We start from the raw sequence: 15493 nt of genomic DNA, 5'->3' as shown, positions 1-15493 counted from the left end.
CAATCCTCCGTCTCGCTATGTAAAGCCGACTCCTTCAAAGCGACTACGTGCTACCTCCTCCGCCTTGTCCATAATGTCTAAACAAACGCTCAGCTAGAATCTCCTGCCATAAAGCGGACAGCCGGCGACCGAGCTCCAAAATAAATGACAATGGCTCAATTAAAACATATAGAAATTGAATTTGACCTAAAAAGGCAAAAAAATTAAGTTCATTTGGAAAACAGAATTATAATTTTTTTGCAAATTTGGTCTTCAGGCTCCACCCACTTTGAGGCTAACTTTCGAACATTTCTTGTAGGTCTTCTCACTGGAATGTGGAGTTTTCCTTTAAATGAAACACATACAGTAGAATTTCCGGATTTTAATACCAGACCACACGGTATGTTTCATAATACATCAATTTGCTAAAAGGAAAACCGACAGACACAAAATGTTTGTTTAGCAGCATAATAAATGCCACAATTACAGTCATTGACAATTTCCCCCGGCTTCGGAAAACACCAGTAGGAGAAGACTTCTTTGCTCCGTTGCTACTTCCGTATGCAATTCTCTGCCAGTTCTTATGATCTTTCCATCCCTTCACAGCATGCCAGGCTGATGTAAAGCACATTATAAATAAACGTCCTCAGATCCTTGCTTCTCCCCCTCCCGTGCCGATTACAACTCATCTCTTCTTCACTGCTTTTTTCCGGGGAGCATTTGGGTTCACGCGCCTTCGCCCGGCTCCTATTGTTCCATCTCGGATGTTCAAATTAGCGGCACGGCTATAGATGTCGTTTTCTACAAATGGTGATGCTCCAGCAATGTAATCTGGGTTGAAGACGTCGGTTTTGGATCTCGCCTTCTTGGAGACGCGCTGCTGGGGGAAACTCTGGTCGCACACTAAATGCGGGTTTGATGCATGTTTGCCACCTTGTGGGGCTGGCAACGAATACTGCAGAAAAACAGATAATAGTCAGTTCCGCTACAATTAACCTCCAATTAGGCCCATTATAATATTGTTGTGTCTAGGTCACCATGCCCTCCCAGCTAGAATACTGGCTTTGTCATGAATGTTATGAGTAGGTTACCACCCCGTGCCAACCTATATGTACAATTTATAAAACATGAGCAACTTTAATCCCCAAAATGTAGATTAGATTATATATTAATAAATTACAAAAAGTCACCGAAGTACAAAGGTAGCACTAGATATACGGAACAGAAAATCTTGGCCATATAAAAAGGGGTATTACAGTGAGTGCCACCTGGTGGTCACTGGCGGAACAGCCACAGTAAAAACCTCCAGCAATAGTTGTGAAATTTGCAGCAGAGAAGTCAGCCATTCAGTAATATATATATGTCTTACCCGCAACCCACGAGTGTTGAGAACTTTGGGGTTTCGGGAGAAATGCATGTGGAGGCTGCCATCTTCTTTTAAAGACACGGCAACCTTCTTCAGGGTCTTGTTACCGCAGCTGGGGCAGAACAACTTGGTCATATCGGCTGTAGTCCTGAAAGAGAAGAAGTAGTTACTATTCTACGTGTGTACCTTATATCAATGTCTGCTGAGCACTCAGGCGGAAACTCCTGGTGCAAGGTTTGAGAGTACGTCGGGCACTTAAAGAGGCTCTGTCACCATATTTTGCAGCCCCGATCTGCTATTGCAGCAGATCGGCGCTGCAATGTAGATTCCAGTAACGTTTTTATTTTTAAAAAACGAGCATTTTTGGCCAAGTTATGACCATTTTTGTAGTTATGCAAATGAGGCTTGCAAAAGTCCAACTGGGCGTTTATTATGTGCGTACATCGGGGCGTTTTTAATACTTTTACTAGCTGGGCGTTCTGACGAGAAGTATCATCCACTTCTCTTCACAACGCCCAGCTTCTGGCAGTGCAGATCTGTGACGTCACTCAGAGGTCCTGCATCGTGTCGGCCACATCGGCACCAGAGGCTACAGTTGATTCTGCAGCAGCATCGGCGTTAGCAGGTAAGTCGATGTAGCTACTTACCTGCAAACGCCGATGCTGCTGCAGAATCATCTGTAGCCTCTGGTGCCGATGTGTCCTCGCTCGTCTGACACGATGCAGGACCTGTGAGTGACGTCACAGATCTGCACTGCCAGAAGCTGGGCGTTCTGAAGAGAAGTGGATGATACTTCTCATCAGAACGCCCAGCTAGTAAAAGAAGTAAACACGCCCCGATGTACGCACATAATACACGCCCAGTTGGACTTTTACTTTTAAACACACCCACTTGGACTTTTGCAAGCCTCATTTGCATAACTACAAAAATGGTCATAACTTGGCCAAAAATGCTCGTTTTTTAAAAATAAAAACGTTACTGTAATCTACATTGCAGCGCCGATCACAATAGCAGATAGGGGCTGCAAAATCTGGTGACAGAGCCTCTTTAAAGGGAACGTGTCATCAGAAAATGACCTTTATTGTTTATAATAAAGATTTAAAAAAATTTTTTTTTTACATTTTCTAGGTCATTAGCTAAATTAAAAAATTATCCTAAAATCTTGCAGTTTTCACTCTGGCCACTGAGCCTCACAGTAGACTGATCCTTCCTGTTCTGTAGAGATCACTTCTCAGCATTCATCTTAATATCACAGGCAGGATTACAATGACAGGTAACACCTATATATAGATGAGAGAATCCACTATTGACAATAGGCGATATCCCCGTTCGGGCCCCCAGCGATCAGACATTTATCCCCTATCCTGTGGCTAGGTGATAAATGTTGGTCTTGGCACAACCCATTTAACCACGGTTTATGCCATTCAGCTACATTAGTGAACACATTTAGTATAAGACATGTTGTTGGATTAGAGAACCTGTATCAAGAAGACTCAATGGCACATTCCGGTGCTACCCATAGAAAAAAAGTCATGCAATATGGTCTTGACACAATTTCTGACACAGAACCTAAAACATAATTGTGCACGTTTACCTACAATGAGAAAATATGGCATTCTAGGGACGGATGTAAAGTCCTTACAGAGCAAATATGCCAAATGGCACATAACGCAAGTGTTACAAAAAGCCGGAGTGATATTCCATTCATCCAAAATTGTAGCCACTCACTTGAAGCAGCCATGACAGTGCAGAATGTGGTTCCTGGTATGGCGGATCAGCATGCCGTCCACAGAGAGCACATGAAGCCCCATCTGCATGATCACGTTCTGAGGGCAGGAAAAAAAAAAAGCAAAAAAATGACGTGATGTGGATCAGAAACCATACGAAGGGTTTTGGTTACAAATGTCACAGCGTCAGTTCTCATATAAAATCTCACATCTGAATTAACTGTCCACATTATTAATAGAGAACATTTTCTGTTTTTAAGGACAGTTGCTATTTAGGATTTTGAACAAATACGGAGGGTCTCTAACCCAGAAAGTAATTTATATGGGTCAGAAAGACCTAAAAGTGAGACAGGAGAAAGGTGTAAAGACACCTCTGACACCGCTTATCTTCAGGGGAAACAGGATCTGACAGGTAATAATGAAATCGTAATTTACACTAAAGACCCCCATGGTCAGTGAAATCAACAGGACCTGCCAATTAAAACCCAACGTATATGGTCAGTTTTACTCTTTGTATAAGTAGCATTGGTAACAATAGCACAACCAGTAATTCAATGAACCTGACTGGCATCGGACCCTCCTGGCGTAATACCTGCATAGCAAAGTCTGTAGTCAGGCAGCCGACTACCACATTAACTGGAGCCTCCCGGGTGCCCATGTCCTGCTGGATTTGTTTGATGTTACTGGGTGTAATCCAGCCTCCCCCATCATCATCATCATCATCATCCTCCTCCTCCTCTTCTCCTTCCTCCTCCTCACTTGTAGATTTGTCTGCGACGCGGTCCTGTTCGTCAGATAGAGGAGCCTCCTTCGGGCTTGTAGTCACAGACACAGACTGAGCGTTCTACAGGAGGCAAAAAATGGGTTTAGTATTCGCTATTATTTACAGTCTAAGACTGAGGCTATGCAAAAAATGTATAACCTGCAGCCATGACACTACAATCATTGATGTACACCGTATTGGGGGGGGGTGCAGGCGAGGTATCGCACTTGTTTACAGATGGGGGAGACCTAATGCTATGGATATGGGCTGCAGCCGTGTGCAATGTTTCTATATGAGACTCCCTCCCCTTGGGAACCTAGACCAGTGGTGGTCATTAGTGCTGCTGCCAAAATACTTGCCCTTGACTTATTTAAATGGGCCAGATTTAAAGGGGTTGTCCATTTCATACCGCAGATGTTCATGTAACATGCCCCTCGGGTGGTCCCAAAGTAGAAGCTTATTGTCTTTGGAGCCCCTTTTGCAAAGGAAATGTGACATTATAAACCCAGCAGTCCTGGGAGAAGACCCCCCAATATTATAGCAAAACCCATAAGAGGTATAATAATGGCGTACAGCTGGGCTCATAGGGCGGCCAGGACATAACATACTGCCATCCACCCAGCCGTGCCTCATATCTGAACCTCAGGCGTACCATTAACTCCAGCAAATCATCCTCAATATTCGGCAGGGGGTTTCTCCAGAAGAAAAAGGAATTATATTCTCTATTCTCTGTGCCGTCTTTAGCCTCCTCGGTCTTCAGCGAGTCGTCTTTATTACCGGAGAACTGGAGACGCAGAATCTTATTATATTGTAGAACATTTCACAACAGCAACTGATAAACCCTCTTATAAAATAATATTTCTGAATAATCCTCACATATCTGCCCTATGTCCCTGGGTAATAGAACCATAGACCTGCCTTCAAGCAAAGGTGCAGAAATTACTATCTTCTCACAAGTGCAAGATAGTGGGGGCCTGTTTGATGAGAACCCCCCCCCCCCACCAATTAGTAGAACAAAGAAGTTTTGGCCTTTTCCAGAAGATTGTCCCATTGGCAGAGCTTAAGGCCCTTTTACACGGGCCGATCATTGGGGAACAGAACACACGTTCCCGATCATCTGTGAAGAAGGCCCAGCGATCAAACAATTGTTTGTTGGCTGATCGCATCTTTTACGCGGTAGTGAAAGTCATCATTGTCGGCAGCACATCTCCCGTGTAAAAAGGTTACGTGCTGCCGACAATGATGCAAACTTTATGGGGACGAACAAGCTCGTTTGTCCGCATACAGTGAAATTATTGCTCCATGTAAAGGTGCGCCAATCAACGTGCTGTAATTGTCAATCTGCGCTCGTTTACCAGCAGAAATCTGCCGGTGTAAAAGAACCCTTAGGCTGGATTCATACGAGTGCGTTCTATCCGTGATATACAGACCGTATATCGTCAGTATTTTCCGTACCGAACACACCGCAGGGAGCCGGGCTCCTAGCGTCATAGTTATGTAATCATGTTTTCAGTACGGGACAGTTTTCCCGCAGCGTGGCAGGGACTCCTAGCATCGTACATAACTATGACGCTAGGAGCCCGGCTCCCTGAAGCGTATCCAGTCCAGGAAATACTGCCGGCATACGGTCCGTATATCATGGACTGAAAACGCTTGTGTGAATCCGGCCTTAGGATGGTCCTACGGACCTGGGCCATGTAAACGAGTGCCAATCAACGAGTCAGCTTGTTGATAGGAGCTCGTTTGCTTCTTTCACAAGGAGCTACTTATGGGGATGAGCGCTCGTTACTACGATCGCTCGTCCCCATACATTTCTATCATGTCGGCAGTGCGTCTTGCCATTTACATTGGGCAATGATAATATTTTGGGCATTTAAAATGATACAATCAGCCGTTTGCATGTTCATTGGCTTATCGTTGCCCTGTTTACACTGGGCAATAATTGACCAGTGTAAATGGGCCCTCACAGTCAATGGCCCGATAACATCTACAGTGAGACTGATAGGAGCCAAAGCCTCTTTGTTATAGCCATTAGTGGGGCTTTTAAGACCCCACCGATATTATATTCGGACATATAATAATTTAATCCACAAAGATAAAGAGTTTTTTCCATACTCCAGATATATCTAGATAATCCCGTCCCATTCAGTTGCAGATCGGTTTACCTTGGAGGGAAAGTGGAAACCAGCCACATTAACGGGTGCCTCTGGGTGTTGAGTTGTTGTGCTGACAGAGATCTAAAAATACAAATTTCTCAATTACATACATAGTGTATATATCAGTCCTGACCACTTCTTTAAGGGAACATTTTAAGTAAAATGTATACACTGTATGAAGCCTAGTGAAGGTCCTGAGTGGGTGGAGCATGACACAGGGACAGATGTCCAGCACCGTCCCCTCAGGACCTGCACTGAGCATACGACAGTGTATAAGTTTTTCTCTACGTCTTACAAGTTTGGGATCCCAGGATGATAACACCATTGACCAATGAGAGGTCCAATAGCAATGGCTCAGTTGGGGAGGTGATCCAGAATAATCAAGCTTTGGTTTTGTGGATGGGGTGGGAACATATACACACATTTTAGAGATTGTGGGGGTCTCAGTGCTTAGACCCCCACCAATCAAAACTTCTGACATGTCAAAAGTTTTTGGAAAATTTAGTTACACATTAACATATGGGATATCATTAGTATCCTAAAAATTAAGTTTTTGAAGCCACAAACAAAAAGTGGAATAAAAAAAGGAGTAAAAGAAGAATATTTACTATAGAATTACCCTCCTGGTTGTGGCTTCAAAACTTCATTAAGAAAAACCTGCACTGTGTGAATAAGGCCTGTAATAACAACATTTATTACCTACCCACAGGCGCACGCTCACTTAGCCGTGTCCACATCTCCCATTAAATAGTATGGAGAAGCCGCTCTTGCTCGGCCATCGCTCCATACAACACCTATTTAATGAAGCTGTGCTTTTGAGGAGGGATGATCATTGGGGTCTGACCCCTGACCCCCCCCCCCCACTAACATTTATCATCTTTAGATAGGGGATATAGGTCATTAGTGGTCAATATAAAAAAAAAAAAAAAAAAAAACACCTCTTCAAATGGTTAAAAAAGATCCATCATAACTAGAACCCCAAAATAAGATTTCCATCTATAACCTATATTGCTCGAGCTCAGGCCTGGAGAATATCGTCCATATCTATAGAAGCGCAGTCCTGAAAGAAGAAATAGATTAGGGTCTCTGGGTATTGGGGGGCAGTCCGTTACTCACCTTCTGTGGTGGCTCCTTTCTAATATGATCTGTACCAACATGTTCAACCTCGAGCTGGTAGGTGAGAGCGAGGACCTTGATGTCAATGGCGGAGAGGCTGACATAATCCCCGGTCTTCTTAGAGAAATCTGTAACTATAGAAGAAAGAGGCGATTACCAGACCGATGAGAAATGTGTCTGCAGTCATTTTCCAATGCTACTGAAGGGTTAATCTGCCCAGATATAAGTGAAATGGTAGCGGATGCATCACTAGGCAGATTTACCATTCAGTTGTGAGACTCAATAAAGGTTAATGAAAAAGCGCACAACATTAAAATTAAGTTAAGATGCTCTAAATTAATTAAACATCATGCACCCATTACATAAATTTGGCGCAATCTGCACCAGCGAGAATAAATATAAGTGGTATCAAAACTTCCTCGTTGAGGAATCCGCCCAAAAGTTTCCATAGCTAAACGAATCAAATCGGATCAGTAAAAATTAAACCCATGAAGTCAGTGTGAACCCAACCAGGACACGACCAAATGGGCACCTACTAAGCCGACCACCTGCTGGGTTGGGAAATAAAGAACCTCCACTTTAGAAGCCCCTTGGTCATTCCGGATCATCAAGAGAGCTCTCCTAGCAGTCTCATAATCCCGTTTCAGAGAAAAGAGGGGGCAGGGATGCTACATAGGGGCTGACAAGAGGGGGTGTACCTTAAAAAGTTGCATCCCATTGCAGTCTCTGTGGCAGCATTAATGTCAGCACCCCTCAACCGCCACAAAACTACAACTCCCAGAATTCCCTGACACCCACAGGCTTCTAAGGCATGCTGGGAGTTGTAGTTTTGCAATAGCTGGAGAGCCCCAGGTTGGAGAACATTATATTATAGTATACAGCCAGTCAGAGATTTTCCTGCTCATCACATTACAAGAGGATGATATCGCAGAAGTCACTGTCTAGTCCTAGCCTGTCATCCTGGGACTTGTAGTACCACAGCAGCGGATCAGGTCTTCTACACTCCCTACCATTGACTGATCTTCTTACCCAGCTGGATGTTCTCGGGTTTGGGTTCTATGAATATAAGCTCATAGGGCAGCACAGCCAGTCTCCTCCTGGTCGGCTTGTCCCTGATTTCGGTCACCACGTCCCGCACAGTGTAGATGTGAGTCCCGATCTCCTGCAGACACATGAGCGGTTTTAAGTAGACACAATAATATTAATAGTAATCTCTTCCTACCTCTCTATGGTCCGCTACTCTCACCTGTAATGCGGCATTTCTCAGAAAAGCTCCCGAATCCGCCACAACGTGCGACACCTTGTAGATCGCCATGTTTTTTGTGATTGCCCCGCCGTTTAGCCAATCAGAGAGCGTAGAGCTTTCTATCGTTTTTTTTTTTACTGCAGCGTGTTGTCGCCATCTGCTGGCCACATAAGAATATTGCAGGCTATAATAATAAATCAGTAAGGACTATAATAATCATTATTAATAAGAATAATAATAATAATAATAATTATTGTTATTATTATAAATGATTCTGGTTGTTTACAATTCAATAGCATTATTATGGCTGTTATTATTATAGCTGTTACAGGCAGGGTCCAGTCCAAGTTTACTGCTGTCCCTTACGGTAAAGGTGGCCATACATGGCTCTGTTCACATTGCTTTGCAACGCACGTTCGTCATAAATGCACAGAAAAAAAAAATCTCTGTATACATACAGAAGACGTATGCAGTTGCCCATTATGAAAAAAATAATTTTCTTTCACAGTGGTATAGCTTTTTTTTTCACTGCGCTTTTTAATACAGTTCTGAAAAAGTATTGGCAACACAAACCGCACTGATGTATAAATACGCCACCCTTTGGCAAAAGCTGGGTCCATAGAAATCTATGGATATGTTTGTGGAGGGTACTTTGTGAACAAAGCAGTGTGAATATAGTCTTAGATAATATTTGGCTTATCCTGAATTGAATGTATATGGGGGGGGGGGGGTGTACATAATACATTTCAGCACCCCTTAGGCTTTGTACCCCACATTAGTTAGATAAGCACTCTGAAAGGTATCTGGCAGCAGCATATCTACTTCTATTGGTAGTAATTATGCATGCTCAGCCATTGACGTTTATGGGGAAGGGGGAAAATAGATGTCGACTGGCATGGAAATCTTAGTTTTTTTCAACTCATCTCAAAAGGTGTCAATAAGTTGCATGTCCCAATGGCTGGGTTAACACATTGCGGATTTGTAAATGGAAATACTGCAGCGAAATACAGTAGCAGCAAAGTGGGTGAGATTTGTACAAATCTCATTTAATGGCGCAGAAATTTTCCACACAGCCTGCGGTGCAGATTTCTAAATTTTCCCAATTGAAATTAATGGGGTAGAAGAAATCTGCAAGAAAAACTATAGATGCAGATTTTGTTGGGGATTACCTGTGGATCCACAGCAAAATCCGCAAGTCCAGATAGTTTAAAATAAGTTCAAATAAAAAAATACCATCTCCTAACTAACCTCCCCTGGCAATCCTGTGGCAACAGTGGCCCCTGCCAGTCTCTGGCCGCCAGTGAAGATGTGTCGTGTCGATCACAGGCTGTGGTGGTCACATGTGACGACACGTCACAGCTGGAGGATCAGAAACGTAAGGGGAGGTTAATAAGACATTATTGTTGTTATATCTTACTCAGAAGATATTAGACGAGGGGTTATTTGATGTATGGAGATGCCAACATGGCACAGAACGAGACTATACATTTTTTTACTCTCCTAGACTCTCGTATAGACTATTTCCTGACTGATAGACAAACTACTATTGACAAGATCATCTTCCATTTGAGTCATCACATGGTCTGAACATGTCGCTAATTGTAGAGATTCCTCTACTCCCCGTCCCTCTCAGTGGAATCATATGATTAAATTATGTCACACCATGACTACCAACATAGAATTGAAAGACGCCCTCTCCACTTATTTTGACATCAATTTTCCTTCTGTCACTAACCCCCATTGTTTGGGGAATGCACATAACGCCTTTATGAGAGATTCTCAATCCAGGCTTCTGTGCAAGCTAAACGTATATTGCTGGGTTGACACGAGCATGTTCGGTCCGTAATGGACGGAACGTATTTCGGCCGCAGGTCCCGGAGCAAACACACTGCAGAGAGCCGGGCTCCTAGCATCATACTTATGTACGACGCTAGGAGTCCCTGCGTCGCTGCGGGACAACTGTCCCGTACTGTAATCACGTTTTCAGTACGGGACAGCAGTTCCACGGAGAGGCAGGGACTCCTAGCGTCATACATAACTCCCTGCAGTGTGTTCGGTCCGGGACTTGCGGCCGAAATACGTTCCGTCCATTACAGACGTAACATGCTCGTGTGAACCCAGCCTCAGGGAAAAGGACGTGACTGATAAAGTTGCTAAAATATCTCAGTTGGAGAGCCTTAATAAAACATCCCCCTCGCCATCCCGAGCGGAAACTCTCCGCAGTCTGCGACTCCACTTACAATCAGTTCTGGCCTCTAGACATGGCTTCACGCTTCGGAAATTTCAGCTGAACTCTTATGGACATAACAATAGAGCTGGAGCCCTCTTAGCTAGAAAAGTAAAACACTCTACTGGAAAATCAAAAATTGCGTACTTGAAGGGAAGAGACGGTCGGAAGGTTATAGATCCCAGGATAATAGCAGAACAATTCCGTCCGTATTATGAAGCGTTATATAAACTTTTCTCGGACTCCGCTACTCACCAACCCTCTTAACAACATTGTTTTCCTGCAGGGAAATCCGTGTGATTTGGTGCGGATTTCCTTGCGGCAGTCTGCTGAATTTTCCGCAGAAAATCTTCTACGTGTAAACATAGCCTTATTCTGTTGCCTATTGAAATGAATAAAGAGTGCAACTGTTGTGTGACTGCGTTGTGTCCCAAAAAAGTTGCACGGCACCAAATTCTCCATCTTAGGGGACAATACCATAATACAGCGTGTGATGTAACATGCCACAATTATTTTCTCACATGTTCAATTTGAGAAAAAATCTAAGAGATACGGAGGTACAGGGTCTACAGTGTCACACGTGTTCATACGGCTGCGTCTGGTACTGTACATGAATGGGCAGAGGCACGGCCGGGCACGCAGGGACATCGCTGTGTGGGTACAAGAGTAAGGGGGCTGCGGGGAGGACCACTGCCCCCTTGTTCTGCTGATTGGTCGGGCCTCAACACATTGATGACCATCCAAAAAGTCTGGGAGGTTGGGTGACAACCCTAATGAAAGCTATAATGGCGGCCACATTGGTGGTTACCCAGCTTTTCAACAAACTATTATAAGTAAGGAAAATGTGAATAGATTTTTTTAAAAACTTTACAGAGTTCCACGCGAGGAATTATATGTACTGTTTTGGTTAATGTTACTATTTATGGGCCATATTTAATTCTTTTTTTTTTTAACCTGTGAGAATTTCTAGAATAATAATAATCATAGTAATACGTGGCTGCAGGTGCAGACAACCAAGGATTAGTCCCATTGGAAGGCATGTACCTATTTTACACGCTAACAGAACACTGTAACTAATAGAAACTAATAGAGAACGGTAACTTCCGCCCCACTCAACATGGCTGCGCTGAACTGCCGGCTCGCGGCTGTATTTCCGGTGCACTGTCACACTCACTTCCGGGTCAGCTGACAAAGCCGATGGTCACATGATCGAAAGTACAGAAGGCGGAAGTAAAGGAGACAGGTAATGTCAACACAGACCAAAGAGGGGGTTAACGGGGAATTAAAGGGGGACATAGTGACCAAAAACGGAAAGAAAGGGGGTGCATGAGTGAAGTTAAGGAAAAAGGTGGCAGTTGTTTGTGCAGTCGTGACTAGGGTTTGGGCAACCAATCTTTCATACAGTGTGGCACTACAAGTACCAGCATGCCTTATCATCCAGCTAATTACAAGGGTTGCTGGGAGTTGTAGTTCCACAGCAGCTCCCAGTCTTGACAACAATAAGGTAGGTGGGGCTGGTAATGCAACGAGAGGTTAATGATATAGACATTAAGGAGTTCACTTCAGATGGTTGTATTATGGCTTCCCATGAGGGTTTTTTTTTATTTAGCGCCATAAACATGTTTTATGGCAAAGCAAAAAAACAAACCTTTCCGCTGCTAAAATTAAACCGTTGAGAAATATTTAGCTTCTTCCCCCTGACAGGATACGATCCAGTGTTTGCGCCAAATGTTACATCTTTAGCACAAAACCGTAATAAGACCATCTGATTAAAGCTTAGAGCCTTAAATCCTATTTTTGTTATTGTCTATGGGTAATAATACTCACGTGCGCTTCACGATCACCGCAGATATTTCTCTCGTGTGAAACCAAAGTCACATCTAAATCTCCTACCCCCCGGAAATAATAGAAATCCTACATAGCCGAAGTTCTAAGCGGACTTGTTGCCCTAGCTCATAGCTGATCGTAGAGAACGCGCGGTCTGAGGAAGGGGTCACGCCGGCACTGAAGCGCGTTGCTGATCATGAAATTAATTTTGGTTTGCACGCTGATGTTGTAGCGACTCTGCCTTTATTTTTACTCCTTCCATGATAATGATGTCCTTTCTATAGGTACACGGATAAGGTAGATACGACCAATAATTAACACCTTCCACCCGTATGATGACAAAACACTTAGGGTATTTTCACACACAAAATCAAAAACGTCTGAAAATACGCAGCTGTTTTCAAGGGAAAACAGCTCCTGATTTTCAGACGTTTTTAAGCCACTCGCGTTTTTCGTGGCTTTTTTTTACGGATGTTTTTGGAGCTGTTTTTCTATAGAGTCAATCAAAAACGGCTCCAAAAACGGCTCAAGAAGTGACATGCACTTATTTTTCGCAGATGTTTGGAGGCGTTCTGCTTCCGATTTTTCGGCCGTTTACTGACCGAAAAACGTCCGAGGATAAGTAGTGTGAACATACCCTCATCCTCCGCACTACAACCTCCTCCATATGTTCCACAGACTCTGGCACTTTGAAGCCTAGTGCCCACCAAACAGCTCCACATATCTCAGCTTCTTGGATTTGGGTGGGATGCTGCTGTTACCTGCAGTCACACCTGAGTTTTTGGGGCTATAATAAATTTAATCCTATAATTCATTCATACCAGTAAAACCTCCTCAGCAATACAGATATAATTATTATATATTGTGTATTATGTATCCCGCCATGTAAACAGTCAGGGGTCGGTCGCTGCACAGTCCCGTGACTTCACCTGATCCATTCTTTTGTCTTGTGGTCCTTCCTGAAGGAAAAATTGAGGACAGGTACTTAGCTATAGGGGTGTAGAGGTAGCATTTGTACCCAAGCTCTGGTGCCAAAGGTGGGCCCAAATGCCCCTCTGACACATAAGAGGACACCAGTATTATAAATTGCACATGGTAGGTGGAGGTTCTGTTACAGATTATACATTGGGGCCCAGAAGCTTCAGTAGCAGTTCACACAGTGTTTTTTTTGTCAAGCAGAAAAAAAAAATCATGTTTTGAATTTCCAGCATTTTTTTGACACTTTTTTTTCCGGAGCTTTTCCTGCGTTTTAGATTAGTCGTTTAATCTGATGCAAAGACCGTGGGCAAAAACGCAGCAGAAAACGCTCCAAACAAGCAGCACAGGTTTTTTCTGCTTCCTATTGATTTCGCCGGGAGGTCAGAGGCGGAAAGAAAGAGTATGCTGCTTTTTTTTTTTTTTTCTTCCACAAGTTGGCAAAAGCCGCCAGGGAAAAAAAATTCTCTGCGTCCCATTGAAATCAATGTGGAGCGTTTCTTGGCGCTGATTCCAACGTGGTTTCTGCGTCAAAATCAGCGCTAACAAACGCTGTGTGAGCGCGCCTCTCAGGCAATCCTACGTCTAATTTTGCTTTTTCTTGCAGGAAATAATAACATGGCGTCTGCAGGCTCAGGACAGGCTAATGATAGCCAGAAATTGCACCTTAATCTGAAAGGTAAGGCTGTGACCAACCCCACTATGGGATGATAGGTTGGCACGTTGCATTTCATCATGGCCCATAACGTTGCATTGAGATGGGTGCGGAGCAGTGTGGCTGGGTTTAGATAGACGCAGGCAGTTGCAGCGAAGCACAACAGCCCCAATATTACCAGCCACAATTCTCCAAAGCACCAGACACTGCAGCATCATTGTGCTGGATCAACAGGTGACTGATGTTGCAGTGAAGTCCATTCTAAGGCCGAGTTCCCATGGGATGGATACACGTATCCGACCTGGAATCCGCAGTACATTCTGTCCGAAAACCGCACCACAATGTGCGTTTTTTCGGACAGAATTTCCGCTGCAAAAAGCAGCGGCAAAAAACGCTCTTACTTACCTAAGCCGTTGTTATGGTGACGCATCCCTCCTGTGCAGTCCGGTCCGCCAACCTTGGATGACGCTGCAGCCCATGTGACCGCTGCAGTCTGTGATTGTCTGCAGCTCAGTCACATTTGATGTAACGTCATCCCATGAGGCCGGCCCTCTGACGTCATCCAGGCCGGCCTCCTGGGATCTCATATAATCCGTTGTGACCGCCGCCACAGCCTGTGATTGGCTGCAGTGGCAGTCACATGAGATGCAACGTCATGCCAGGAGGCCGGACTGCAGGAAGGAGGAGGGCGTTCTGGGCAAGTATGATATTTTTTTTTTCGTTATTGCGTAATCGCTGCGAATACACCGCAAAAGTTTCAATACTTGGCTTTCTGTTGCAGATTTTGCATTCCCATTGAATTCAATGGGGATAATCCGCAACGGAAAATCAACAAAAACGCAGCATAAATTGACATGCTGCGAAATTAAATTCCACACCGCAGGTTAATTTATTAACGTTTACGCAGCAGGGTTTTTTTCCACAGCGTGGGTGTGAGATTTTTAGAATTTCATCCACTTTGCTGCTACTGAAAATGATACGGAAATTCTTCGCAGAGTTCCGTTGCGAAAATTCCACAGCGTTTACGCTACATGGGAACCCGGCCTAAGAGGTATATCGCCTCACACACACCATGTTTTGGAAACTTTCGTATCAATAATTTTTTTAGGGTCATGTTTTTTTTTAAAATATATATAACTTGAACGCAGAGGCAGATTTAATAAGCCAAATGTGCCAATATTCTGGCTCAAATTTGCAGCAAAAATACTTACCGATTCCCGCATCTTGTCGTTCTTTGGGTCCAGCGCCGCTCACGTAATCTTCATTCTGACCTGGTCTGGAATCGCTTCATTTCAGAAAACCGGAAGTCAGGCTCTCAATGCCTCGTTCTGGCTCCCATAGTAACGCATTGAGAGCCCGAGTTCCGGTACACTCAAAAGCACATTGACTCCAGACAAGTCAGAATGAAGATCACGTGAGCGGCGCTGGCCCCGAAAAACGACAAGATGCGGGGATC

General features: G+C 44.0%; 2 protein-coding genes across 3 annotated transcripts in view; one reads left to right on the top strand and one right to left on the bottom strand.

Annotated features, from left to right (window-relative positions):
- Positions 1-346: 346 nt before the first annotated feature.
- On the bottom strand, positions 347-8478 carry NOB1 (NIN1 (RPN12) binding protein 1 homolog). 2 transcript variants are annotated; one of them, XM_075838523.1, is made up of 9 exons: positions 8354-8471; positions 8137-8269; positions 7108-7241; positions 6001-6072; positions 4488-4619; positions 3665-3916; positions 3074-3171; positions 1349-1493; positions 347-934 (listed from the first exon to the last, which is right to left on the bottom strand). In XM_075838523.1, the coding sequence occupies exons 1-9, from the start codon at positions 8420-8422 to the stop codon at positions 665-667; spliced, it is 1305 nt and encodes a 434-aa protein (XP_075694638.1). In that variant the 5' UTR covers positions 8423-8471; the 3' UTR covers positions 347-664. The 2 variants fall into 2 exon arrangements, with proteins under 2 accessions (XP_075694638.1, XP_075694639.1); XM_075838524.1 differs by lacking the exon at positions 4488-4619 and having other exon boundaries at positions 8354-8478.
- A 3285-nt stretch (positions 8479-11763) lies between these two features.
- WWP2 (WW domain containing E3 ubiquitin protein ligase 2) overlaps positions 11764-15493 on the top strand; it is a 35981-nt gene continuing 32251 nt past the window's right edge. The window contains exons 1-2 of the mRNA XM_075838522.1: positions 11764-11823; positions 13990-14061. Coding sequence (XP_075694637.1) covers positions 14001-14061 — 61 coding nt within the window. The 5' untranslated portion in view covers positions 11764-11823; positions 13990-14000. The remainder of the gene's footprint in view (positions 11824-13989; positions 14062-15493) is intronic.

This window comes from Rhinoderma darwinii, chromosome 9 (genome assembly GCF_050947455.1).
Source record: "Rhinoderma darwinii isolate aRhiDar2 chromosome 9, aRhiDar2.hap1, whole genome shotgun sequence".
Lineage (NCBI taxonomy): Eukaryota > Metazoa > Chordata > Amphibia > Anura > Rhinodermatidae > Rhinoderma > Rhinoderma darwinii.
This window is presented reverse-complemented; position numbering and strand designations above follow the sequence as displayed.

Excerpts from the sequence above, each read along its gene's own strand:
- NOB1 (XM_075838523.1), bottom strand. The coding sequence starts at position 8,422 with ATGGCGATCTACAAGGTGTCGCACGTTGTGGCGGATTCGGGAGCTTTT. Across the intron at positions 7,242-8,136 it reads ACCCGAGAACATCCAGCTGG|TTACAGATTTCTCTAAGAAG; the intron begins GTAAGAAGATCA and ends TTTCTTCTATAG. Across the intron at positions 935-1,348 it reads TCAACACTCGTGGGTTGCGG|TATTCGTTGCCAGCCCCACA; the intron begins GTAAGACATATA and ends GTTTTTCTGCAG.